The sequence below is a fragment of the Copidosoma floridanum genome, unplaced genomic scaffold, assembly GCF_036245765.1.
Source record: "Copidosoma floridanum isolate Cflo_tuat_1 unplaced genomic scaffold, Cflo_Japanese_pri ptg000021l, whole genome shotgun sequence".
In the NCBI taxonomy this organism is placed as follows: domain Eukaryota; kingdom Metazoa; phylum Arthropoda; class Insecta; order Hymenoptera; family Encyrtidae; genus Copidosoma; species Copidosoma floridanum.
Window position 1 is genome coordinate 32,797,101 of NW_028321898.1, and position 20,015 is coordinate 32,817,115.

General features: G+C 34.8%; 4 protein-coding genes across 8 annotated transcripts; 2 read left to right on the forward strand and 2 right to left on the reverse strand.

Annotated features, from left to right (window-relative positions):
- Positions 1–235: 235 nt before the first annotated feature.
- LOC106643005 (nucleoplasmin-like protein) lies at positions 236–2,995 on the reverse strand. Of its 4 annotated transcripts, none has more exons than XM_014357958.2 (5): positions 2,826–2,995; positions 2,458–2,573; positions 1,437–1,650; positions 1,283–1,338; positions 236–1,205 (listed from the first exon to the last, which is right to left on the reverse strand). In XM_014357958.2, the coding sequence occupies exons 1-5, from the start codon at positions 2,845–2,847 to the stop codon at positions 1,074–1,076; spliced, it is 540 nt and encodes a 179-aa protein (XP_014213444.2). In that variant the 5' UTR covers positions 2,848–2,995; the 3' UTR covers positions 236–1,073. The 4 variants fall into 4 exon arrangements, with proteins under 4 accessions (XP_014213444.2, XP_089450280.1, XP_014213443.2 ...); XM_089594154.1 differs by having other exon boundaries at positions 1,283–1,347; XM_014357957.2 differs by having other exon boundaries at positions 237–1,205; positions 1,283–1,350.
- An 893-nt stretch (positions 2,996–3,888) lies between these two features.
- Positions 3,889–7,329, forward strand: LOC106642996 (uncharacterized). The gene is made up of 4 exons (XM_014357946.2): positions 3,889–4,785; positions 5,326–6,120; positions 6,223–6,493; positions 6,570–7,329. Exons 1-4 carry the CDS (start codon positions 4,457–4,459, stop codon positions 6,624–6,626), a joined length of 1,452 nt encoding a protein of 483 aa, XP_014213432.2. The 5' UTR covers positions 3,889–4,456; the 3' UTR covers positions 6,627–7,329.
- Positions 6,798–8,947, reverse strand: l(3)73Ah (polycomb group ring finger 3-like lethal (3) 73Ah). The gene is made up of 4 exons (XM_014357945.2): positions 8,089–8,947; positions 7,805–7,950; positions 7,566–7,709; positions 6,798–7,494 (listed from the first exon to the last, which is right to left on the reverse strand). Exons 1-4 carry the CDS (start codon positions 8,345–8,347, stop codon positions 7,369–7,371), a joined length of 675 nt encoding a protein of 224 aa, XP_014213431.1. The 5' UTR covers positions 8,348–8,947; the 3' UTR covers positions 6,798–7,368.
- Positions 8,948–9,529: 582 nt separating this feature from the next.
- Positions 9,530–19,639, forward strand: LOC106642974 (uncharacterized). Of its 2 annotated transcripts, none has more exons than XM_023390534.2 (18): positions 9,530–10,145; positions 10,387–10,625; positions 10,707–10,904; positions 10,992–11,131; positions 11,210–11,397; positions 11,468–11,595; positions 11,665–11,796; positions 12,034–12,358; positions 12,453–12,531; positions 12,610–12,837; positions 13,058–13,225; positions 13,459–13,598; positions 13,894–14,334; positions 14,437–15,528; positions 15,660–16,401; positions 16,478–16,899; positions 16,980–17,400; positions 19,012–19,639. In XM_023390534.2, exons 1-18 carry the CDS (start codon positions 9,945–9,947, stop codon positions 19,248–19,250), a joined length of 5,523 nt encoding a protein of 1,840 aa, XP_023246302.2. In that variant the 5' UTR covers positions 9,530–9,944; the 3' UTR covers positions 19,251–19,639. The 2 variants fall into 2 exon arrangements, with proteins under 2 accessions (XP_023246302.2, XP_089450276.1); XM_089594150.1 differs by having other exon boundaries at positions 12,037–12,358.
- The last annotated feature ends 376 nt before the right edge of the window (positions 19,640–20,015 follow it).

The window sequence follows — 20,015 nt, forward strand, 5'->3', positions numbered from 1 at the left end:
TTTTCATCAAAGAATCATCTCATGTGGATCGAACCGACGGAAGATAAATTGCCACGATCGCAAGTGGTCGAGAAAGAAGAAATCCAATTTCTTTAATACCTACCGATTGAAGAAATGTTCCCCGACACTGCTTACAGAAATATATAGTTTCACGGCAAAAAGGGTACCAAGTACATTAAAAAATTTCAGATCAACGGCAGATTTTTCTTGTATAATTGTGAGAAATTTATTTCATATGTACAAAATTGGTGTACCACTACATCACTCATTTTTTTTTTTTTTTGTCTTCCTTTCTTACTTGTATGACACATCGATACATAAACAAAGTCCATTTAAATTTTACTATACATCAGACTGTAAAATTGAAAGAGTTTTTGTGTAAAGTTAAATACATTTTAAAGCCTTGTGCACACAAAAATATTCTTGTTACAAAAAACTGTGCACGAAAATTTCCGCTACCACGCATCATCTTTCATCAATTCATCATTTGCCCATTGCGATTACCCAAAATCGGTATTTAACGTCATACGAAAAGTTGGCGCTTTCTGTATTACCACGGAAAATTTTAAAAACATTCAATAATTTTTTGTACACTTTTAAAATTAAGTCTTTACACTTTTGTAGCATATATGACTTTGATTCGATTTTATTCAGTTCTTTAAAAAATTAAATTGAAATTGTAAATTTGATTTTTCGAACAACATGCAATCGCAATATTACTTTCATGTAGATGCTGCTTTTTTCAAACTCGATGGGGAAAATCGCAGCCAGTTTATACAAAATAATTGTAAATACAAAAATTAGCTAAAAAAAAGCTCGACAATAGTCTTCAACTCGTTGGGTAAAAACCTATTTCCTCTATCTTATAGTCAAGAGCAAGTCATTGCTTTAATAAATAAGACTGACTTTTTTTCCTTCTCAAAATGAAAATAACACAATGATCGACAATTGGTCTTCAAAATAGATCATTCGTGTTCATTCATTATACTGATTTTGTTGATGATAATAATGTACTTATTGTTAATTACCTAATGTATAAGTGGTCTTGTGCGATGCGACTGACTAAGCCTCATTTATTTTTTTTTCTGGTTTGCATTTTGGTTCTGATTCTTGGAAACTTGATTCTTATTTTTGGGTGGTGGTAACGCCACTTTGTTTTTCTTTTTCTTAGGCTCGTCATCCTCATCTTCGTCATCGTCACCATCCTGTTACGCAAAATATTACATTTATCAAAAAAACTTTGAACACGTTCATTATTTGAATTATAGGTCATTCAATTTACCTTTTCGTCTTCCCAGTCGTCAAACGTATCTCCTTCCACATCCTCGTCTTCCATATCTACAAATTCTTCTATATGAGAAGCTGTTGAAGATTCATAATATCAATGATGAAGAGGTAAGTGTGTTAGCATAATGAAAATTATACTATAGACTTACCAAGGAGATTGTGTCCAACTATATGAACAGGGCCACTTCCTTTCATGAGAGTAAATGTGACAGGTGCATCAGGAAAACTCAGGTCCATCGACACTTGTGATTGTTTTCCCATTTCCAAGATTGCAATTGGAATTTTCGTCACTCCGTCGAGTGACCTGGCCTCAACCTGGACCACATTTATTTCACCCTCTTTTGCATCATGCCCCAATAGAGCCTGGAATAAAATAAAATGGTAAATTTTTTTTTTTACCCCAGTTAGAGACAGGCTACTAATATAAAAAAAAGTCAACAGCCAAAAGATCAAGGAGCGCAACCACATATAATTTAAATGATACTTGTATAAATATATGAGGAATAAAAAGAAGTGTAAGGGATCAAGACGCTCCTGAACATGTGTTCTTGAACTCTTTGACAACAAAAGGAAGATAGTTCTTGAAGCATTATGTAGATTTATTTTCTTCATAAAAATGCTATTCTTTAATATTACTTTTAATATAACAAATACAATTTCAGATAATATTATTAACGTAAAAATTTGCATTTAAAACGTTTCATAGAAGAAACTACTGAATACCACAATTTTAATTTAATAATAGCACAAGATGTCAAATTTAAAATGTGATAATTTTTAACTATAAATAATCAAATTTTGAAAGTATGCAACACTGTATTGTTAAATTACACCTTTCGTAGATTATTTCAAGCACACCACTTGCTGCCAATTTTATGTATGTTATTGTCAATGAAAAATTACTATATTTTTGTAGATAATACCCGACTGAAAAGTTATAAGGTAATTGTCAACAGTTGAACTATGTAAAATTAACAAGTGCTTAGGATTGACAACAAGTCGAATAGAGTATACCTACTGATAAAATTATGGAGGGTTATGGGCATGCACGAGGTCAAAGAGTGAGAAAGGGAGAGAGGGGGATAGAAGTAAAAAGTGTGGTAGTTATTATGTTGCGAGTATAAAAGTTGGTGCGGTAATGAAGTGATCTTAGATCTCTAATGGACTAACCATTTTGATAATGAGTTTCTGGTCGATGCCGCACTGCTGATTACTGTCATCATTGTCATCATTTTTCGGCTCGGGATCCCAGGTCTCAATTTTTTTTTCGCCACTGAGTGTGATTCCTGCAACCAGTGTTGTGTTAGAGGAAAAGTCTTTTTGGAGCAAAAGTCGCGGCTAGCTGAATCGTATGTCTGTGCTGTCTTACAAGTATTTGTAAACAAAATTTTTTGGCTACATTGACCCGGAGTCGAGGTGGTGTCAATGGCCGTCAAGGGTGGAAAAGCCGGCATCTCGAGCCAGCTCGTGCTCGGTATAAGGATGGATAAAAATCAGATGTCCAAAGCACTAGAGTGAATCTCCTTTGTCGTACTCACCGTATAAATATTCCTCGGCCATAGCGATTGCGTTGATTTTCTTGGATTAAGATGCCAAAGTGTACACTTTGCAATGCGAGAGCGTCGGCTGGATGTTTAAACGTCGAAGGGGTCGTGAGTTTTACACCGGCAACGCTCTAAAGCTAAACTGCTGCCGTTTCTCGAGGCGCTACTTGCTTCAACACTTTTATGACAATTTTAGTACTGCTTGCTACCACTACGGACTGCAGCGCCAAAATTTCTCCATTTCCTCCCTTAAACTAGTTTTTGATTTTGCCACGCATCGTCGCAACTCTGCACGTATACAACACACATCCACGCGTCGGTGTACCTATACATGGATCATTTTACGAAAAATGCAAAGCTTGGATGCATAAAGTAGAACTTTCAAAGTCAAGTGTTTAAAATATAAAAGTAAGGCCTAAAAACAAGCTGGAAACTCTTGAAAACCCATATCCTATTTCTTGAAGTTAGTTTTTTTTAAACCTTCGAACGCGCAAACCTGTAGTTATGCAGTGGCTCAGATTCAATTAATATTCAAATTAAGAGTGGCCAAAAATTTTACAATTACGAAATGACCCTATCTCTCAATACTCGATTATATATGCGAGTGGGAGTCCAAGAGTTGAGCAGTTAACTGCGTGATCTTACCTAATCATTTATCAGCAGTTTGAAAGTATCAAAAATTGTGGACACGACAAAACGTCTTTGTTATTTAGAAACATAGGTATTTTTTTAAATATTTAGAGCATACAATACATGGCGCCTCACATAAATAATTTTAAAATATACTAAATCGTAGAAAAAGAAAAAAAAAGCATTGTAGTGTATAATACATAAGTAACACGGTATTTTAGTTTATATTTTTTATCTCAGGCGCCTAAAATAAATTTTCAGGTACCTATTACTCGAAATGAGTATTGAGAGAAAAAAATATAGTTTAAAAAATTTTAAATGTGAAATATAAAAATGCGATGTTTCAAATGGCCGAGGCATGGAATAACATTGCAATTTTTAGTAAAATGATCCATATAGTATATACACTGTCCAGGCTTCAGTGCACGTTTCGGAGTTATCGGGTGTTTTACATAGTAAATGTAAGCGTAAACCCATCTCTCCAATTTTTTTTTTTAAATTTGTGTGGCCACTTGTACGCATTTCCATCTCTTTTATTGTGTACTACATTGGAAAAAAGAATTAATTTCAGTACACCTCAGGACTTTGGTGTTTTCGATCGGCTGATCGGCTCAACTGCAGTATCTATATATATATATATATAAATGACATTACCTACTTCGTGTGAGAGAGATGCTATATTATGGGTGAATGCAGCACAGCATACAAGCTTTTAACTTAACTCTTAAGTCTTTAAACTAGTAGTCTGGCACGTACAACTTACTTTCTATTGTTCTGGTGAAAATATGCATGTGGCTGCAAAATTTCACAGTGAAAGTTACTCTACCCATTTCTGAGTGTACAACTACACTGCTCACAATCGACGAATTTCAGCTTCTTCAATGCTCTATGTGGTACAAAAATTTTTTAGGTGATAGTGAAGGACAACTGCATAATATATTTACGTGCCAATAACGTCTGATTACTTAAGTAAGCGTACCTTTGGTCATTAAACAATGGAAGAGGAGGAGGACTGGGATACCCCTTCAACCCCTGCTGCAAAACCCCCAGCAGTAACACCAACAGTTACAACATCAACTACAACAGCACCACAGCAAAGTAGTAGTAGTAATACCTCAACAGATAATACTCAACAAACTTTGAAAATTACGGATGGTTACAAGTACAGTTACGAAGCTCTAGCAAGTCCAGCTAATGTTGAAGACTGGGTAGATCCTCCTACATATGAAAGCTCAAAGCGGATTCTTAATGGATTTACTCAAAGTAATTCATTTAGGGATAATAATAAGCCATACAGGAGTGACAGAAGTGATAATTATAAAAGGTATGTACATAGTTTTACTCACTCTGAGTGATATTTTGTAATCACATTTGTACAATGCACTTGAACTTGTACAGCCACTTGTAATTCTACCTTAAATTACATATGGTATTGCGTATGGGGTTTCAGAATGGTAATGCCATCAGTAATTACATATGTGTAATTCCAAGTGGAATCACAAGTAACGATGAATATGAATTTTCTTTATGAGAAAAATTCGTATTTCATGTAGTATCACCAAAATAGGAGGATTCAAGTATGTTTTCTGGAATTTTGAGAAAATAGGATTTTCTATTTTCTTTGAACCCCCTGTTTTGGTGATACTATAAGGATAGTAACGTCGGTCATTGCTATCACACTATGAAAAATACTAATTTTTAACTATTTCTCTTATAAAAAAAAATTCACACAAATATCGTTACTTGTAATTCTACTTGGAAATTAGTACATGTGTAATAATAAAATATCTCTCAGGGCACCCAATTTTCGTAATATGTTTTTTTTTTCTTTTTCTTTTTTAACATCTAATTGTTTAACCTACAGGTTTGATAAGCGCAACACTAGTTATTCAAACCCCTCTGGAGACTTCGTAGCACCTAAGCCTAGGTACTCTAGGCCTGTGCCCAATGTCAATCCAAATGATTGGGATGCACCTGTAAATAATACACCTCCTCCTCCAATTAATGGATCATGGAATGATAATGTTCATGTTCCAATCACCAATCCAGTGGAAGATGACTGGGATGCTCCAGGAGGGGGAACTCCACTATCAATTACAAATCGCAAATCTACTCCAGTACCAATATTTAATCCACCAGTTACTGCAAAACCAATTGCTTCCAAAGATGTAGAAGAGGAGGATTGGGATGCTCCTTCGGGATCGTCTTCTAAAGCTGATGTCTTACCACCAGTCGAGTTACCTACTTTCAGGCCAAGCAGTGCAGCCAGTGTATCCGTACACTCTGTACATAATGATGCCCCGACTACTACACCAAGTCAACTAGTTGATGAAGAAAATTGGGATGAGCCGGGGACACCTCATAGTATCTCTCAAGTTGTAATGCCTACCTTCAAACCTCCAACTACTTCTTTTTCAGAAAAAAATGACGAAGAAGATTGGGATGCAGAACCATCCCAAGCAAAGACTGGCAATGGATATCCAAAGAATATTCCATCTTTTTCATCACGAAATTCAGATGGTGCATATTCAAACAGTCAAAGATACGATGATAACTGGAAATCCAACAAATATCAAAGGTCTAGAAATTTCGATTCTAATAACGATCACTTCAGTCGATCAGATCCATTCTCCCGACATTCAGGTCGTGGGAACTACAGGTAACATGTGATTTTTTTTTATTCTAGTGACGTTACATTTATTTAGAGATGTTTTGCACAATAACATTTTGCAATAAAACAAAATATACGCTTTTGTTTTAGAAATAATTCATATGATCGTGGAAGCAGAGGTAGCAGAGGTAACAGGGGAGGTAGAGGCAGAGGTGGTAGAGATTTTAATTCATCTTTTGGTTCACGTGATAATTCAAGAAGTAGGGGAGATAGAGATGATAAACCCTACAGAAGTAACGACAGGCCATATCAACCGCCAGCTTCTTTCCAACAGACTGTAGTGCACGATGAAGAAGATTGGGATTCACCAACTGGTTTTGCCAGTAAATCTGCTGAAAAAAGTGGTCCACCTCCACTACCAGTATGTTTAATCATATTTACTGTGCGTATTATCTATTATCAAAAAAGTATCATTAAATACTCTTCAAATATTTTAGACTATTGCTCCTATCATACAATCGCAACCAGTAATGGAAGAAGAATCTTGGGATTGACTTAAAAATTTATGCAAGTGCCTACGAGCATTTTTACTAATACTTAATGGTTATGTTGCATAAAACATAAGTTTCCATTATTATGCAGGGACTTCATCAAGTCATCTTATTGAGCATCAGAAAAAATTAATAATATTTACAAGATCACTTTATTTTACTAAACAAGTAGCCGTGACGTTATCAATTTTAATTTTACACATTTTATCAGCTTTATGTGTGTAGCTTTGTTTTATTTACAGCGATTTTTGTGTAATTAATTTTAAAAAATTTAATTTCTACAACTGATAAAATAGCTAATATTTTATTTTAGCTTTTTAATAAAGACAAATGAATGACGATTTTCAGACAATTTTATACACATCAATTATATTCACATGATGTATGAAAACAAACGTAAAATAAAATTTCATACGACTCGAGAAAACTACAGATTTTTAAAGAGACACTATCTACATAAAATTAAGTGAAAACACTGCAAAACAACAGTGTCAAGTCTTGAACTTTTTACATCCATCAATCAATACGTATCAAAATATCAGAACGTGCTTTTTTACATTTGTTTGTAAAAATACTAATTATAAAATGTGTTATCTACAACCTTTTTAGTATTAACAATCATGCTACAAGAAATTTATGTACATTTACTCACACCCCTTATACACAGTATACATGTTACTGATGAAAATACCATTAAACAAATTTTTTTTAAAACTGTATTTTATAGGATTTAATAGAATCGACTTTAAATTTCAATTCTTGGTCGGTATTGTAATCGCAAAGGAGGATTTTGAAACCTCCACCTTGTTACATAAACAAACTTAAGAGTATGATCTTTTCCTAATAATTCATTGTTACAAAGAATGTCGATCTGAAAATTAAAAATAATACAATTTTTACACGATTGCTAATAATTTTTTTAATAATTTCAATTCTACTTACATCGCGATATTTTTCCATTCCATTTAAAACTTTTTTGGCTATAAATTTTTTCAAATGAGTTATAGTTGCTTGGGCCGAACATCTTATGAAACCACGTTTTAATGTCTTTAAACTGGAATTAATACATTCCAAACAAACATTAACCTGAAAAATTTTTGAAGATAAAGTGGGTAATTTAATAAAAAAAAAAAATTTTATATTCCAGTTGTGTATGGTATTATTGAACATTCGATTAATACCTGTTCATCATTTCTATGGTAATCTGACTCAGCATGCGTATCTGCATTTGCTTTTTCATCCTCACCATCACCAGAATTTGGTAAAACATCTTTTGGACAGGGCAAACCTCTAGATCTATAAAATTCTCTTTCTCGTTTTATTTCATCTAAAAGTACATCAATTAATAAGTTAGTAAATGGATAATCAGACCTGTTGTAAACATTTTAGAGCATTATTTTAATAAAAAATACTGTTGTAAACGCATACTGAAATTATTTGAGAAGCATTTCAGTACATTACTTACTTTCTTGAAGATCAGGAACTAATTTATACACTATGTCTTGCATAGTTCTGTCAAAGCTTATATATTGAAGAGGGTGGGACTGATGAATGACTATTTGACACTGAGGACAAGTGTTTTTTTCATCAAGATGTTTGACCAGACAACTTTTGCAAAAAGTATGAAGACACTCCGTAACCGTTGTAGCGTCTATCAGGTATCCTCTACATATTTTGCAAGTTATGTGACTATTCAGAGTTTTCAGTTTTATTTTCCTCTCCATTTCGGTGCTCAACTACTCTGATATGTAATTTAGTTTCACATGTACACACACGCACGTAAATAACTTATTTTAATGAAATTTGTTGAGAATTAATATTTTTTCCAATCTCTCGCTATTCTGTTGTGTGTTTTGCAGCTTCTTCTTGGATAAGAAACTCTACAACTGTTATAAACAATAATTTGTAAGAGTAACATTTGACAGCTGCACTCTAACTTTTTATTCCTTTCGTTAATTTAACAAAAAACACCAGCACTTCATGGTGAAATTTTTTGGCACCAACGAAAGTTATGAATTTATTGTTGGGTTTGTTAAAATTTTTTTAAAAACTTAAAAAAATACTACTTGGTAGCGTTTGCTTTATTTGTCGTCTTTGAATGATTTTCTCTCTGCACTTTGACAACGAACCTAACCTCGGCTACTCACAATTACAATTACGATTGTCGGCTGATGGAGTGAGTTATTAATGAAAACTTTTCAGCATTGTTGTTGTGCGAATGTAATTATGATGATTTGAGAAAAAAATACTTTAGAAACATAAAATCACAACGTATGGTTTGGCGTCGGCTAAGAATACAGCAAAATACGCTTCTTTGACGTAAGCAGAGGTAAAGCACGAGTAGAGTGTCAACGAGTGTGTGAAATGATGAGATGTATATTACACGTTACAAGATAATATACTTAGGTAATATATTAAAAGTATGTTACAGTGAAATGTGTGGCATTTAAAATTAGTCTCCGTTTTAGTGCAAAATAGTTATAAAAGTACTTATGGTAATAACTGATAATTTTCACAGTTAAATTAAATCTCATCAACAATTATCTCGTAAGGTTTTTTTTTTTTTTTTTTAATCAAAGTAGGTATTTACATGATCCTGTTGAACAAGTAAATAAAAAAAAAGCAGTTCAAAGAAGAGAACTAATCACTTGTTTGAAAAAAAAGATTTTTCGGCATTTTTGGAGGTAAATTATAAATACACGTTTTGGTCCTAAAGCTGTGTGGAAACCTGAGAACTTGTCGATCCAATCAATGGGTAAACTTACCCTTATGGGGCAAGAAAAATTTGACTGATTGCACATTGCAGATAGGTATGCTCTCGCGAACTCTGTTTTTTTTTTTTTTTTTTTCAAGCGAGTTTGTACGCGCATACTTACTTATACTTATATATTATATAGGGGGATGTATAACGAAGACACGGGCGCCGCCATGTCGAAATCGGCTCGCGTAGATTGTTGCGGAGAGAGAAAGATTTGTGGAGTTGCAGCTTGCAGCGTGAGATAGTCAAGTCAACACATGCAATTACAAGGACTTGTATAGTTCGGTCCAGACTCCAGAAATCAGAGTCTCAACACTCAACCTCAACCTCGAGCTTCGAGCTGTGACAAAACCAAACCCCGTAGCGGGCGTGCGCGCGCGCGCCGAATATATATAATATTATAGGCTCTCAAAGGAGTATCCGGACTCGGCAGCTGCGACAGCCGCGAGTCATCCCCGAGAGTCGAAGGAATCCTACCGACGAAGAGGGCACGCGAGAGAGCATCGGGCTGGCAGGTTCTCTGCAGCAGCTCTTTACTCCCGGCTAACGCTCGTCAACGTAGAATGAGCGGCGAGCAGGAGGCTACGGACAGCAGGCTAACCACCCAGGAGGAACCAGGAGCTATGGGCGACGTCCTCACCAAGGAAGACCAGCAGCAGCACCACTGTGACTCCGAGGCTGTTTTGGAGCAGCATCAATCCCTCGAGCCTGTCGTGTCCTTCACCGAGCCCCAGCTTCTTAACCACCAGCCGCTTCTTACAGAGGTAAGCCACCTCTATATTGGTGCAGGAACCCTTGCCATCCTTTCGGTTCTATTGGCTTAGTTCTTATCACGTCCTTCTTGGGAATACTTATAAGACGATGCTTATTGAGATTTCTTGCATCTTATAGCCATAGACCAGATACCCACGATGTATTGCGATCATTGTGCTGCTTATCTGTTATCATATGTTCTTTTGTAATACATTTTAACAATAGTAAATAATATTTGTTTCTTATTTTTAGATTATGGATGTAGATAAAGTAGAGTTGACAGCACAGGCAGTGCTGAGTAGCCAAGTCAGTGTTGACAGTGATTTGATGAGCTTGTTTAAGCCCTATGAAAATGCCATTAATAATGGCACTGGTACAATGGAAATTGTCCAAAATGATGAGTACTTGTTGTGTAAAGAGCAATGCCTAGCCAATGACAGCTCTACTGTTGATGATTTATGTGACTGTAAAGAGTGCAAGTGGAAAAAAAGGTGCTAGTACCAATATTTCTTTTAAACCTTTGTTTGTAACTCCCATCTTTATTAAAATTGTTGTTACTTTCCAAAATGCAGAGATTTATCTAAAGAAGACTTTGAAGAAATGATCAAGTGTAAGCATCTCGGTGTAAACTTGAGGCATTACATAGGTTCCACATTTCATTGGTTTATGGAAACGTCAGGATTTTCTGGAAACCCATCTACAACACTGCCTCAGCCTCAAGATCTAGATTCCATTGAAAATCTTGATGAACTCAGAAAGTCTGTGGTTTTGTACGTACTTGTCATCATGGTCATTATAGTGAAAATAAGTTGAAAACTTGTTAAATTATTGTACTAAAGTCTATGTTAACATTGTAGATTGTGCGAAAAAGTACCTTATCAATTGTTCATGTGGTTGGTCGGACAAGCCCAAGAATTTGTGATAGGTGTTAAGGTTCAATTGTTGACACTTTTGTATGACCGCAGCGTCGGTAACTTAGCAGAAGTTTTTATAACAAGTAATTTTTAAATTTTATTCATACATCATAAGAAATTGATTTTTAATGTTAGCTTTACTAATTTGTCTTATTCACCAGAACTTTTAGACGGATATGAAGCCTTGTTAGCTACAGCTGTACATATTTCCGATTTACTACAGCCTTTGCAAAATGAACTTTTTAGTAAAGTCAACTTAACGTGGAGTTACATTAACAAAAGTTTATACCAAAATTATGTTTTTAGCGACCCTTTGATACAAAATAATTTACCTTCGTATCTTGGACAGGTAACTTCAGTCACTTATATATTTATTCAAAATTACTCGATAGCTGAGGTATCAAATTAAAATTTTTCAGTTGAAAGAATGTATGAAAGAAGATAATTCGAACAAACATCTTCTAGATCGTTACTTTGCGTTCAACGATGAAATAACTAAAATTGGATCTTTGTGTCCAGAAATTGAACGTCTCATCGACAAGTACAAGTAAGTTTTTCATTTCTCATGAAATCAATGTTATTTCAAACATTTTTACTCATCTGTATTTTATTTCAGTGCTGAACAAGTAACTGGTTCTGTGATGAAAAAAGTTCGCGAAGATTTCGAGCGATTTAAAACGAGATTAAAACTCGATTTGCCCATTTACACTGATGAAAATTTAGAATTCATTAAGGAAGTGGATGACAGGTTCGTCAGAAAAAATAAAATGCAATATAACCATTTGTAAATAATAATTACAATTTTTATTGAAACTTGATCAAAACGTAAATTAAAATCTTCAGTGTACGTTTTTTTTTTTTTTTTTTTTTTTTTTTTCATACAAAAGTACTCCAGTAAACAAGTCAACCCTACTTTCTGTTTAATTTCCTTTAAATTGTAATATAATTTTGTTCTACTATTTTATGTAAATTTATTTTTTTTCAGTAGCAGTAATGCTGTACCAGATGATGAAGATTTTTTGTATACGAATTCCTATATTCAAGCCTGTTCACTGCCCCATGCAGTAGAAATACAAAGTATGTTTAATGATTGGAAAAAATCTCCTCAACAAAGGTTAACTGACTTAGTAGAAGCATTGACGTTATCATCTAGTTTAGAAGAAGAAGTGGAACCTAGAACTGCAGAAGAAAAAAATTGTTCTTCTTATTTAGAAAAAACGATAAAAGAAGGTATTAATAAGTCTGTGTTGTGCGAAAAACAAGATTGCAAATGTGACCTTAACAATTCTCCTGTTGATCCAGGAGTGAATGTAAGCTATCATCATTTAACTTCAGTTTAATTTTGGTGTTACTTATCCGTATCAAGAATAAATTTTAATCTATATAATTTACATAATTTTCTAGCTTATACAAGAAAAATCTCAAAATTTCCATAACCGCGTATTGAAGCACAGTGCTGCCGTTAATATACAAAACCGAAAAGGTAATGAAAACCATTTGTTTGTATCCCTGAAAATGCGTATTAAACAATAATAACTCGAATTTTGTGTTGACTGTTTAGTTGATCCCGCAATGATAGTGAGAAACGAGTCTAGTGATGGTTCTGATCTTCCTCGTACTCTCGCTATTCCAAAGCCGAATAAAGATAATTGTGGGGAGCCTTTAAAAAAAGTGTCTAAAACGTCCACAGCTCAGACAGCTCAAACGCAAATAAGGCACTCAACTACGCAGACACCTAGTACAAATCACAATCAAAATCACGTACATCGTCACTATCATCAAGGAAGATGTGAGTATATTTGTCAAAATGTATTTAATTCATGGTAACATATACGCACACGACATCAATTATCATCGAGTTGGTTCAAATGTTTTAAATTAAACTGCGTTGAAAAATATTTAACGTATTTTGTTGTAAAGCTCAGATTAAAAAAAAAAAAAAAAAAAAAAAAAAAAACCAGTTAGTTTTTTTGAATAAGCTTAAACACCGTGGATGGAATTTTATACAGGTTCGTCTCATTCTCATTCGCACGGAAGTTTATCCAATTCCGTTATTAAATCCTCTGGTCTTCATCGAACGCATGTAGGTCATAACATTCATCCACCAGGATCGACAGTATCTTGTCATAAACAGCAGCACATAGTCGAACACATTAAACGATTATCAGCCATTGATCGTAAATACTTTAAATTATTTTATTTTTATTTTTTTCAAATAGTACAAAATTTCGAAGATCGATTCATTGTCAATGTATCATTCACGCTGTTATAAAAGTCTTCAAGATTTTTGTATTATAAATGTATAATCTTTGTTATTATCTTTGCGTTTGTCTTATCATCACCTTTATCTATACTCAAGATTAATTTGTCAATGATTAAAAATAAAAATAAAAATTAATTGAATTTTCAGTGAGCCCTGGAGAGAACGGAGACTGTTCTGATTCTGGAAGTAGTCACGAAGATACTTGTTCAACAACTAATAGTCCAACTCCTAGGGATTCAAATCGTCACTGTGATTGCTGTTATTGTGAGGTGTTTGGTCATGGCGTGGTAATTTAGTATAATCTCGCGAATTCAAAGAATCAATTTTTATTTTTAATTTTTTTTTTATTTACTAAGATTAATCTTTTCAAAATGTTGCGATTTATTCAACAATACCAAGTTATGAAAATTTGTAGGTCCTCCATTGCTGTAGATTTTTTTTACATTTATATCACTTTCTATAGTTTATTAAAAAAAAAATTAAACTTTGATTTTGAAATTTTTCTTCGACGTATACTATTGAAATTTGATTTAAGTCGACTATCTTTGTAACCAGCTCAAAGTTTGTATTTACAATTTTCAGCCATCGGTAGCGCCAGTCAGTCGAAATTACAATGAAATGCGTGAAAGGCTGAGGCAACTGTTATCAAAAAAGAAAGCAAAGGTGTGCAAAACGACGGCAAATCCTCATGTAAAAAGTTCCATCGAAGTATCATCGTCTTCTTCATCCTTATCGTCGACTTCTTCAACATCATCAACAATAACTAATGTAGATTCATCTAATCTACCAAATGCAGCTTCGAGGTCAAATACGCCTAATGCAACGACTTTGAATCCTGCGCCGAAAGTGACTACTAAACTTGTCAACTCCGTTAACGTAGCTGTCCCTGCTATCACAGTAAAACTGAATTCTAAAGAAGATTTATGGAATTTAGATGCTGCTGTTGAGTTCATAGAAGGCTGCAATGGTGGAAAGAAAAATGAAAAAAAAGCAGCAAAGAAAGCTCGTCAAAAACAAAGAAAGGTAAGACTACATGATAATGAATAAGAGATTTTGTGAAGAGTAAATTTCATTGCTAAGTAAGAATAAACTATAATTTTGGATAAATTTCTTTTATGTTCCAAGATCGATGAAAAAAATTTAAAGCAAAAAGAAGAAGATGACAGGTTAAAATTGATAGAACTTCAAAAGAAAACACCAGAAGTTACAATAACTGTTGTGAATCCGCAAAAACAACAGTCGCAAAAATCTGTACAAAAATCGAAATTGCCAGAAGTGTCAATTATCCCCGCTGTATTATCAAAACCGATAGCAACATTCACCGTTAACAAGCCAACAACAAGTGCGAGTACGACAAAAAAGACTGCTGATGTTGTCGGTATCATCAGCAAAAATGTTGGCAAAAGTAAAGTTGCAACAGTACCAGCACCACTAGTGCCAAAAACTCAGGAAAACGTGAAAAAAAAGACTGCTAATGTAGAAAAACTTAATCAAGCGGCCGTCAGTACGAATCAGACAAAATCTAAGACGCCAGTCAAAGCTAATGAAATTGTTTCTCAACCAGATCCTACAGATGAATTCAGTGATCTCAGCAATTTAACAAAAAAAGAAAGAAAAAAGTTAAGACGTGCAATTAAAAAGCAAGAAGAGCTCAAAGAGTTGGAAAATAAACAGTTGGAAAATCAACTGCAGATTGTAACTATCAAGCGAATAATGGAGTCTAACAATGCTGAGCCAACTGTAACTATAACCTTGAAAGGTCAAACACCTGCAGAAGATAAGGTCTTGTTTACTCTTGTTAATGGACAAACAAAAGATTCATCAAATCAGTCCCAGAATTCTGGCAAGAAAAAGAAGAATAAAAATAAAAATAATTCTTCCGGTCAGTCACAACAAGTTGCCGACAAGCCTCAACAACCTCAAATTAATAATAATGTTAAAACTGATGTGAATCAAAAAAACAATTCAAAAAATGTAAAACAACAGCAACAATCTCAACAACAATCTGGTAAAGATAAATCTAAATCGAGTAAACAGCAGCAGGAGAATCAAAAAGTACAACAACAACAAAACATCGTCACCAATGAAACAAAAAGTACAAAATCTAAGAAAGATAAAAAAAATAATAATGAAAATAAAGAAAATATTTCGAAACAAACTACAAACGAAAATGTACAAAAACAAGAACACAGTACAACTAACAAAAAATTAAATAAGGTACAAATAACATTTTTTGCTATTGTTTATTCTGTGTTAAGTTAATTTTATAACAGTTGGTTTCCAATTACTTATTTAAATACAAAAATTAATAATTTATGTCCTGTTATAAATTTTGACTATATTATTAGGCTTCCATCAACATTGTTCCAACTCCCATGATCAGTAAAAAACAGCAACAACAACAGCAACAGCAGCAACAACAACAGCAACAGCAGCAGCAACAACAACAGCAGCAGCAACAGCAGCAGCAGCAACAGCAACAGCAGCAGCAGCAGCAGCAGAAGAAGAAGCAACAGCAACAGCAGCCAAATGTTAATTCAAACAATAATAAGGGTACTAAGAATGTTAAGAATCAAAATCAGGTTCAGCATCAGAAAAAAGTCAATAACAACAGCAGCAGCCAAAACAATCCGAGTAAACTAGGAAAATGCAATAGTGCTACTAGTGGAAATCAAATTCAAACTCAGTCCACAGTTTCTGACACTCAAAAAACTTCGAAAGGTGTTGCAAATTTGACGAATAAACAAAAGCAGACCGACGAGCCAATCCAGACTCGAAGAAGAGAACAGCCAGATGCTTTCTCAAATAATCATCAAAAGGAAAGGTGCAACACGCCGTCGAGTATTAGCATTGAAAATCTGAAGCTCCCTCCAGGTATCACTATAACTAAAGTCGATGCTCCAGTCAGGCCTCTTCCCTTGAAAACAAACGTCGCTCCAAAGCCTGTTAAAAACACACCGAAACAAACAACTATTATTGCGGCACCAATGAGCGGTGTTCAGTCGTCGAATTACGGAAATCCACAGGGTACCGGAAATGTGATTGTTGTTGATACTGGAAGACTGAAGCAAGATTTAGTACCTAAAAATGGTAAATAATACTTCCTACTCGGCATGCATGAAACTATATAATGTTTTTGTATTTTAATCAAATTCGACATATTTAGAAAACCCAAAAGATCCAAACGGTCAGTCGTCGTCTTCGTCGTCAAAGAAAAAGAAGAAAAAGAAGAACAAAAATTCTGCAGTGAATGGAAATGAGAAAAATGGTAGTGCTCAACCAGTGCAAAGTAACGGTAGATTACAGCAGCCACAGCAGCAGCAGCAAAATTCGAACGATTACGCAGAGCCGGCTCGGATCCTTCACAACCCCACGACAAACATGGTGACCATAAGAAATCCTGCGTTTGGCCCAGCACCACCCAAAATGGAACCTTGCACCCAACAAGCAGCCATTATCAAAGTTGGAGTGGATGGAATGGTTACGATACGTAGTCCTGCTCTTCAGCAAGCAATTAACGCAGGTCTTCAACCGCCTTCAAAACCCGATTTTATTGTTAAGGGAGGTACCGCTGCAAACGGAGCTAAGGTTAATAAATTAAGTTCAATTTAAACTCTGAACCATTAAATTTAAAATGTACTGATGCTCAAAACATTGGTTTATTTCAGCCTGTGAGTAACAATTTTATGAACAGTAGTGAACTGTCTGGACCAGTGAAAGGATCGAATGGAATGCAGTTGCCTACAGATCTCACAGAGTTGCGAAGGCGACTAGCCCAACAATCTGACAACGATCGAATGACATCGTCGACTCTGTTTAACAATGGTCTTTCGAGTATTCAAATAAGCAAAGTCACGAATGGCCAATCGCCAAACATCCCCGAGAACGGCATTAAGTTAAAAGGAACGAGCGTGACGCTGACGAAAATTCGAAATACTGAGGCACACATTAATCATATGCAGCAGCAACAACAGCAGCTCATCGACGAGTCCAAAGGAAATTCGTTAAGCGGAAGCGCGAGCAAAAACCGTAAGAAAAAGAAACGGGGAAACGGAGGTCGACAAGGTGGCGATGACTGGAATCTCGTTGGTGAGAAAGAACACTAATACTTTTAATAAAGATCTTCCAATTATTGTTAAAGGTGGCTTTTTGAACGTGTATATCATGAAAAGAGAAAAATTAAAGATCACTCAGAATACCACCTTAAGCAGCTCATTTTCAAGTTTTTTGTTTGACTCAATCTTTCTTTCAAAAATATATAGAGTATCAGTTTATTTATTTTTATTTTCATTTTAATTTATTTTTTTAACAAAAATGTGTGTGATTCGTACTAGGTGTTTATTGATGGAAATATTTCACAATTAAAGGTAAAGTGAAAATATCAAACACAATAGAGATTAATAAAAGTTGCGCAAACGATTTAAAGTCTGAACATTAAAAGCATACGGATAGGTTCGTTTAAAGTTCTTAGATAATATTTTTGTTTTTGTTTTTTTTGTTAATTTATCAAAAGAAATGTAAATGTGCTTTTGTAATTAAAAAAAAGGTATTTGCTTGAACATAATTGATATTCTGTAATTCGAAATAAAGAAAACCATGATAAAATAAAGTATTTCTAACTAATGACGGTATTTTTATATAAAGTTGTTGAAAAATTTTTCATAATTACTATGTAATAAGATATATTTGTTTGCACACGAAGAAGCAGAGGGAGCATAGAGAACGTGCGTATATGTATATTTGATACTTATGAAATTTATCTAATAAATGCCTATTGATAAAATAAACGTAACATTCACTTTGACAACTGCGTCACGTAAAAGTGTGGCATTGATTATGCGGAGCCGAGGAAGCAAAAACAGTGTACGAAAATTTTGCGGATTTTATGTTTTCTCGTTTTTTTTTTTTTTTCTTTTCTCTTTTTACGAAGACGGTTCATGCAGCCAGTAGCACGCTCAAAATAGAAAGGGCTTTGCTTTAGCCGTGCAGCAGCACACCGTGCGTCTTATGCGTGCAGCTCGCGCGACAAATGCGCGACAGATGCCTCCTTTCCTCCCTGTCTCTCTCCCCCTCTCTCTCTATTTTTTTCTCGTGTTTTTTCCGTGGCCGTCTTCTTTTATTTCTTTCCTCTCTCCCTCCCTCCTGTCTATTCCGAGCGTCAACTTCTCTGTCTTTATTCTTTTTATGTGGCTGCTAAATTTAAGTAAATTCGATCAGGCCATCAAAATTCATCACTTTCAAAATTTCCGAAAAAAAAAGGACTTTGCTATCACCATCGGTAATAATCGAGGAAGCAAATAATACCAAATATTAATATTAGTATTATGAAAGCAAGAAGTAAAACTCTAACAGTGTCCTCGGCAAGCACCATAATACATGCCAGTCTGTGTAATAGATCTGACTATTTAATCATAATCGTAATAATGATGATGACGATAATAACGATAATCTACGAGTCTTGAGATAAAAACAAAAAAAATTGGTGGTTTGGTGGCGGTTTTTTTCTTTTCTCTCATAAGAATACATAATGATTATAATAGTAATAATAATAATAATAATAATAATAATAATAATAATAATAATAATAATAATAATAATAATAAAAAAGAAACAAACACGGGTGGAGGTAGCATGGAAGAGACGAGTAGTATAGTAGTGGTGGGCGAGGATGAGGGTACATTGAGTCGTCGTCTTTTGCAGAGAGCGTATTCACTCCCAAAGACATAGACCTCGAGGACGGCGAGATGGACGAGACCGAGCGCGAGCTCGAGGCCTTCAAGCGATTCTGCCTGCAGTCCGTGCCGCCGCCTCGCAAGGAGAAGGTCAACCTCAACCTCAAGGACATCGTCCTCAAGAAGAAGTCCTCCGCCTCGGCCTCCCCGACAGCCGTCGCAGCCTCCGCCGCGGCTACCGCGGCAGCCGTCGTCGCAGCCATCTAAATTTCCGCTCTACTCTATACTCTACCTCTTGTTCTTCTTCATCCTCTATCTAACTGATTCCTCATAGCGAACTTATTCGATCCGAGATCCGATATCTAGAACAATTATACAAGCAACACATGCATACGCTACAAGTATTTTTTTTTTTTTTTTTTTTTTCCTTCCTTCTTGTGGGCTAACTCGGTACTACACACATCACGTTTTAGGATTCGGTATCTTGGTATAGTGACCACCTTTTGAGAATGATTTTTTTAAGACGGTATGCGAATTACACACACACACACTTGAAAGATCTATTTAACAAATTAAGCAGATTTTTTTTATTGGAGGTATATTCGATGGTGTACTGTAAGAAAGGAGTATACATATTATAAATATTTTGATTTTTGGATTTTCTATTTTTCTTGTCCTTTCCTTTGAATATACGCACTTCGACTTTGTCCCTCTATCTATAACGACTCGTTCGCTCACTCTCTCTCTCTCTCTTTCTTGCCGTCGCTGTCGCGTACTTCTTCAATGTAATCTTATAACTGCCATAAGCGACAAAAAGGTCAGCAAACGTTCAATAGGGGATGCAAGAGTTTTTTTCTCTCTTGGTATTATTGCGTAAATGTGAAAAGGAAAATGAAGAGAATGAAAAATGGTATACAATAACACTTTACAATGGTTATCACTATAACAACCATAAGGGTAATCATGATGCTAATAATTGAAGAAATACTCATTCTGTCAATGTGTTTTTTTTTCCAAAAAAAAAAAAAAAAA